The 7,069-nt window shown below is 44.6% G+C and overlaps 1 protein-coding gene across 6 annotated transcripts in view; it reads left to right on the top strand.

Annotated features, from left to right (window-relative positions):
• Positions 1 to 7,069, top strand: part of TMEM51 (transmembrane protein 51) — a 78,920-nt gene that overhangs the window by 67,488 nt on the left and 4,363 nt on the right. For 3 of the 6 annotated variants that reach the window (XM_011939925.1, XM_011939920.1, XM_011939921.1), the window contains exons 2-3: positions 432 to 506; positions 4,903 to 5,440. In XM_011939925.1, coding sequence (XP_011795315.1) covers positions 5,100 to 5,440 — 341 coding nt within the window. In that variant the 5' untranslated portion in view covers positions 432 to 506; positions 4,903 to 5,099. The remainder of the gene's footprint in view (positions 1 to 431; positions 507 to 4,902; positions 5,441 to 7,069) is intronic. The other 3 variants (XM_011939923.1, XM_011939924.1, XM_011939922.1) reach the window with 1 other exon arrangement.

The raw sequence follows: 7,069 nt of genomic DNA, 5'->3' as shown, positions 1-7,069 counted from the left end.
GGAAGGAAGGAAGGAAGGGAAGGAAGGATTCCATTTGCTGATTTTTGTTTAGGCTGGTGGGTCAGACTTGCCTGTCATTTTCCTCTCCTGCCTTGTCCTTTTCTAGTTTTGGTGTCAAGGTGTATACATTCCTTACAAGATGACCTGAGAGTGTTTCCTCTGATACTCTCTGGAGTACATGTCTAAGATGGGTAATACCATGAAAGAGTTTGATAAATGTTAGCTACCATGTTGTCATCCTTCTGCAACTCATATTTTTTGTACAGAATTCTGGCTTCTTTTGGTACCACTTGTCTTGCATAGATACCTACCCTAACCCCTGCCCTTTTCCCCCTAAAAAAAAAAAAGAAAACACATGCCTCCCCAACATGTAACTCCCATTGCAGTGCTCACAGCTTACTTAGAAAGCTGCATCTCTGTGGTTTTTATAGGTGGATCTTTAACTCAAGACTCTAGCATGAAGAGTTGCCTTCAGGCCTGCCCTGAGTCTCCTTAAGTAACAACAGGTAGGTACGTCTCTAACTGGTTAATAATTTTTCTTTAAAAACTCACATATAGAATCATTCATGTCTCCCTTAGGGCTTCCTCAGACATGAGCAGTGATGGGGCCAACCCCAGGGTCTAGAGGTTGAGTTTGGCCAAGCCAGGACCCCAGACTGCCCACCAAGCATACTGTGTTTTAGGGACATACTGGAAGCTGTGTGGTCCAAATCCTCTAAGCATAAAATTAGCTTCTTTCCATATTTTTGAAAGGAAAAGAACACCATGCTAAATATAGCTTGGGCGCTGTCCAGGGTCAACAAGTCAGGAACAGGACAAACAGCTGACCAGCTGCCCCGCTGGAAGCTGGGCTTCTACAGACCCTATAGACCCATCAAGGTCATGGTCCCCAAAGAGAGGGCTAAACTTGAAGAACAAGTTTACGCTACCATTGCACACGTAACCCTGCCATCAACTCAAAAAACTGAAACTATTTTATGAAAGCAACACATAGATATTTCTGTTTACTAATTCTTATTCTCCCAGTAACAAAAAGAAAACGAAAATCATAGTTAATCCCATCACACAGAGAAAATAACTATAAACATCATCATATATAATTCAAGTGTTGTGAAACTTAGTACGATACATTCAATAGTGTTTCTCAATCTTTTCTCCCACCTTGCCCTCCCTGAGAAGTCTTTTTAGACATTCTTTCTGGAGTACTTGAAAATTTAATGCCAAGGATGCCCTGTGTATCTATTTATATTCTGTGGCCTTGCGGAGGGCCACAAACCATTGTAATATCCAAGGTTTTTTTCATCCCGTCCCCAAGAAACAATTTTTGCCCCTTGTGGGTGATCTTACCCCATTGAGAATACAAACTTTAAATAACATTAAATAACCATTTTTTTTGTCTGTTTAAGAACTTACTGTTGTGCTGGTCACATACTGTTCTCAGTGCTTTATGTATATTGTTTAATTTATCATAACTCCCCTATGAGGTAGGTACTAGAGAGTTTTTATCTCCCTTTTACAGCTGTGGAAACTGAAGCACAGAGAGGTTAAGTAACTTGCCTGGGGTCACACAGCTGGGAAGGAATAGAGTGAGGATCTGAACCCAGGAAACCTGGGCCCCAAGCTCACTCTTAACCACTCAGCTATGCTACCCTGCAGCAATACAATCAGATTGTGAAAATTCAAAGGAGAGAAAGAGACAGTAAAGGATACACTTTCCAAGTTTCCTTCGTCCCCAGAAGTAATCATTGGTACAAGTCTGAAAGGTGGCCCCCCGCCCGGGATTTTTACATACGTGTGTATATATATAAATACATTGTCTCTTTCATTTCAGTGTAAGTACAATCATCTAGGCTTTTCCCCATATAGTCATCTGGGTATAGATAATTTTTAAAAAATTAGAATCATGCTGAACATACTGTTGTTTTAACTGTGTTGTTTGATTTAAAAATATATTAGCTGCTTTGAGACCATAATTTCATAAGCCATAATTTCATGAACCATAATTTATTAATTAACCAATATTCATGAACCATAATTTATTACCCTGATCTGGATTATTGGCTATTGAAGTAGTTTCTAGCTCCTCGTCACTATAAAGCTGTGATGAATATCTCTGTACATGATTTTTAGAAGTTGGAATTACAGAGCCAAAGGGCATAAACATTTTTGAAACTTTTGTTCTATAAATGCCAAAACTTGCCATCTAAAAAAATGCCTTGAAATTGCCATCCCAACACCTTTCCCCACACTGAGTATTATCACCTGTTTTTAATCATTGACAGTTTATCAGACAAAAAGAAAGTATTAATCCTGACATTTTTATCTCTGTCCATGACTCACATCTGGAGCTTGTCTTTCTCTTGTGCAGCATAAGGCAAAGCTGGAATGGAGAATGGATGAGAGCAGGCAGGGAGGGGGTTAAAGCGGCTCAAATCACTCGTCTGCCAGACACACCCCCAGCATCCCAGGTACAAGGCCTGCCTGTCAGGCACTTAGCAGGGGTTCAGAACGTGGTATTTTCATCACTCCTGCTTCCAGCACAAGCCCCCGGCTGTGCACTTCTCCATCCACCGAGTCTGACCTTGTCTCAGATCCATTTGGCAGAACCGGTGCATTCCTAAGGCTGCCAGAGCCCCCATCCTTCCTTTTGCCGGCCATGAGTGATACTGTAAGAAATAAATATCCTTGTGTACGGTCCCATCCGGTCCTACCGCAGCTGTCTGCAGTGGGATCCCTATTCAATGCCCTGCACCCCACACACATGCCCATACCAACCTGTTCATATGCCATACATATACATGCATAGGTACATAGGTGCTCACATGCATGCACATGTGCTTATGTGTGCATAAACATGCATGCACACATGTGTTCATGCACCAGTGTACCTTGGTGCTGCTTCTTAACTCCTTCAAGAGCAGAGTCAGTGTGCTCACACACACGCACACACACAGTGCTGTGCATTCAGGATTCAGGCTCAATTATGCCAGTGGGACTCCTCTCCCACATAGGCTTTCTGTATGTCTCACTGCCCTGAGCTAGGACACACTGCTGTCTAATCCCACAGTTCCTGTACTTCCTTCCCACTTTATTGGTATTCCCTATAGATCACTTTCCTGCTGGCCTAGAAGCTCTGTTAATCCTTAACTTGCTTACTGCTGTTTCTCCAGTGCCTGACATGCTGCTTAGCAGGTAGCTAGATGCACAAGAAATATTTGTTGAGTGAAAAAAAGAAGGAACAGACTTCAAGCTGATAAAGGATGTTGTTTCAAATATTTTTAGAGTATCTTTTAACAAAGTGGCCAATTTCAGATAAACTCATGGTTTCACAAGAAAATATCTTTGCAGCATCAGATTTCAAGCAGCCTGGTCAGCCATCCTTTTGGAGAGACTGGAAAGAATGCAGAATTGAAAACAAGACCTTGCCCAGCTAAACGTCTTGTAAATTTTACTGTTTTGCAAAGGTTCCTGTCACAGGAATAACATATGGGGAAGCGACTTAGCAAGGGGCATTGCTTGCTCCTCCTCCTTAGTCCTTGAAAATGTTCTAACCTAAAGCCTTAAGTGACTGCTTCTCTGGCTTACTCTCAACCAACGAATACTGTGGAATCTCAGGACTGCTGGCTGCTTCCTTTAGCGCAAGGTCTCTGAGCTGCTTCGTAGAAAGAAGGTTTATTTTGTCCAGCTGGTCCCAGGAGCTAAAAGGAAGAATGTGCAGGCCTCTGTCACCTTTAGCAAAGGGAGAACTCGATGTGGCTTCAGAGAAGCTTGTCTTGCTCCGTGGCTTCATGTGGCCTCTATTCATTTCATCCAACATTGACTCTGCAAACATTTTTTTTTTTTTTTGAGACGGAGTCTTGCTCTGTCGCCCAGGCTGTAGTGCGGTGGCACAATCTCGGCTCACTGCAACCTCCACCTCCCAGAAATTGACTTCTTAGTTTAAAACTTTCCCACATCCTGCCTCAGCCTCCCAAGCAGCTGGGATTACTGGCACGTGCCACAGCACTTAGCTAATTTTTTTTTTTTTTGTATTTTTTTGTAGTTTTAGTAGAGACGGGGTTTTACCATGTTGGTCAGGATGTTCTTGATCTCTTGACCTTGTGATCCATCCACCTTGGCCTCCTCAAGTGCTGGGATTACAGGAGTGAACTCTGCAAACATTTTTTGAGTCCCTGCTGTGTGCCAGGCTTAGAGATGACGATGATGTGGTCATGGGAAGAGACTCACCACAGTGGTTGCTGGAGGCTTTGGGGAGCACATGAAAGGGTCATCTGAGCTGCGGGTGACCAGAGAAATGCGGAAGTTCTGGAGGGTGGTTGGGGGCCGGTAGTGCAAAGGAAGGCAGGCTGAGAGATGCAGTAGGAGAGGCAGGAGCCAGGCTAAAGCCACCATGAGCAGCATCATTCTAAGAAGCTGGATTTTCTCCTGCAGGAAATAGGGAGCCAGTGAGGGTGGTGAACAGATGACAGTAGGCTTTTTGGCCTGGTCATACCATTAGCTGAGGCCCTGTCCCCCAGGTGAGTCTGTTACAACCATCGATTGTGGCCCATTCATCCCGTCGCTCACTCTCCCAGCAGCCTCCAGCAAGAGCTGAGATTTTACTGCACTTCATTAAATTCCACACAGTGTTTTAATGACCTGAGCTCCGACCTTTCTGGCCTCCTGCAGGGAAAGGTCTGGCTTTTCCTTTTCAGGGAGTAGTGGGGGCGGCCTCCCTTCTTGCAGCCTGGCACGAGGAGCCTGAGCACGTAAGACATCTGGAATGCATCAAAGGCGAAGCCCAGCCAGAGCTGGCGTGCTGGGTGCAGCTGCTTAACTCCTTCAACAGCAGAGCCGCCACGTTCACAAAGCATCTGGAATCGAAACTGATGGTCCTCTCTGCTCTTTCTGCTTTCCTTCCAGGCCCTTCCGCCACAGCCATCCACACGGGAGGCCTCGCGATTGCTTGGAACCATCCCGCAGGAGTTCAGCTGATATTTTTCTAGTGTGGGGCGAGAGATTTTGTGGAGTCCATTTAAGGGGTTTTTGTTGTGACTACTGCTTTTTATATATTTATTTTCTTTCTTGGAACTGGGCCTCGCCCTCCTCCCACTGACACGATGGCCCAGTCCAAGGCCAACGGCTCGCACTATGCACTGACCGCCATCGGCCTGGGGATGCTGGTCCTTGGGGTGATCATGGCCATGTGGAACCTGGTACCCGGCTTCAGCGCGGCCGAGAAGCCAACAGCTCAGGGCAGCAACAAGACCGAGGTGGGTGGCGGCATCCTCAAGAGCAAGACCTTCTCCGTGGCCTACGTGCTGGTCGGGGCCGGGGTGATGCTGCTGCTGCTTTCCATCTGCCTGAGTATCAGGGACAAGAGGAAGCAGCAGCAGGGCGAGGACCTGGCCCATGTCCAGCACCCGACAGGCGCTGGGCCTCACGCCCAGGAGGAAGACAGGTGAGGCCTGACTGTCCCCTTCCCTTCCCGGATCTGGGATGGGCACGCACGCATGCACGCACATGCTCACACTTGTCCGTGGTGAAGAGACTGTCATCTACAAGGCTTTATTGTCCCATGTTCGCCCATGAAGGCTCTGTCAAAACAGTTTATCATTTTACAAATAACTTTAGACTTTTCTACCAGAGCTTCCCAAATAGCATGGCACAAATGGATTACAGGTAAACCAAGATTTTTTAAAATTTTATTACAATATTTTTACATAATGGAATACTATTCAGCCATAAAAAGGAATAAAATACTGTCTTTTGGGCCAGGTGCAGTGGCTCACTCTTGTAATCCCAGAACTTTGGGAGGCCAAGGTGGGTGAATCACTTGAGGTCAGGAGTTTGAGACCAGCCTGGCCAACATGGTGAAACCTCATCTCTACTAAGAATACAACAATTAGCTGGGCATGGTGGCACATACCTATAGTCCCAGCTACTTGGGAGGCTGAGGCATGAGAATCACTTGAACCCGGGGCAGTGGAGGTTGCAGTGAGCTGAGATAGCGCCAATGCACTCCAGCCTGGGTGACAAAGTGGAGACTCTGTCTCAAAAAAAAGAAAAAAAGAAAAAAAAAATGTCTTTTGCAGCAACTTGGATAGAGCTGGAGGCCATTACTCTTAAGTGAACCAACATCTTGACCTGCCCAGGGTCGCTGAAGAAGGCCTGGGGTGGCCAGCACATTTTCTTGTCCCTTCACCCCAGCAAGCTATGTGTATGCTTTGATTTGAAATGGCTGGGAAGCAATTTTCCATTTAAGCAAAAATGCCACCAACAAATTTAAAAGATAAGTGATACATTGGGGAACATATGATAATAGTTGATATCCCTGTTATAAAAAGAGCTCTCACAAATGAATATGTAACATGAATATGCCAATAGGAAACAGACAAAGGTTATGAATATTCCATAGATATTCAACCAATAGATGTTCAACTTCATTAGTCATGCAATGCAAGCAAAAGGATGTCTTTTTTTTTTTTGCCTATCATATTGATCAAGATAGACAACCCCTACTGTTGGAGAGTTGTAGGGAAGATGGATTGCTGATGAAATGTTGACTGACAGAAACTTTCTCAAGAGTTTCACCGTAAGGGGCAGTACTGAAGATGTGCATATTGATTCTATTTATAAGAGTTTATCCCTGGGAGACAGTCCCACAAGTGCAAAAGAGTTTGTACCAGTATATTTATCAGATCATTGTTTAGGATAACAAAAATTTAGAAACAACCTAAAAAACCACCTACCGAGTTAAATGATGACGTACCTATTCAATGGAGTTCTATGCAGCCACTGTTGATCTATATTTGTTAATGTGGGACCATATTCACAACAGTGAGAACAGGAGGATATAATACAGCATCTTTGGTCAGGTTCTGGTCCCATCAAATGTTGTGGCTGTGGGATAGGAGCGGGGCAGGAAGGGTATACACCAGAATGTTACAGTGGTTTGCCTTCAGGTAGAAGGATTCGGCTTGTTTTTCTTTTCTTCATTAGATGTTTCTGTGTTGTTTGAATTTTCTACAAGCATTTCTTATCTCTATAGTGGGAAGGGAATTGTTCTTAATTTTTTTTTTTTTTGAGA

This window comes from Colobus angolensis, unplaced genomic scaffold (genome assembly GCF_000951035.1).
Source record: "Colobus angolensis palliatus isolate OR3802 unplaced genomic scaffold, Cang.pa_1.0 Scaffold185, whole genome shotgun sequence".
NCBI lineage: Eukaryota > Metazoa > Chordata > Mammalia > Primates > Cercopithecidae > Colobus > Colobus angolensis.
The sequence above is the reverse complement of the archived record's forward strand: the minus strand, read 5'-3'. Positions and strand labels throughout refer to the sequence as shown.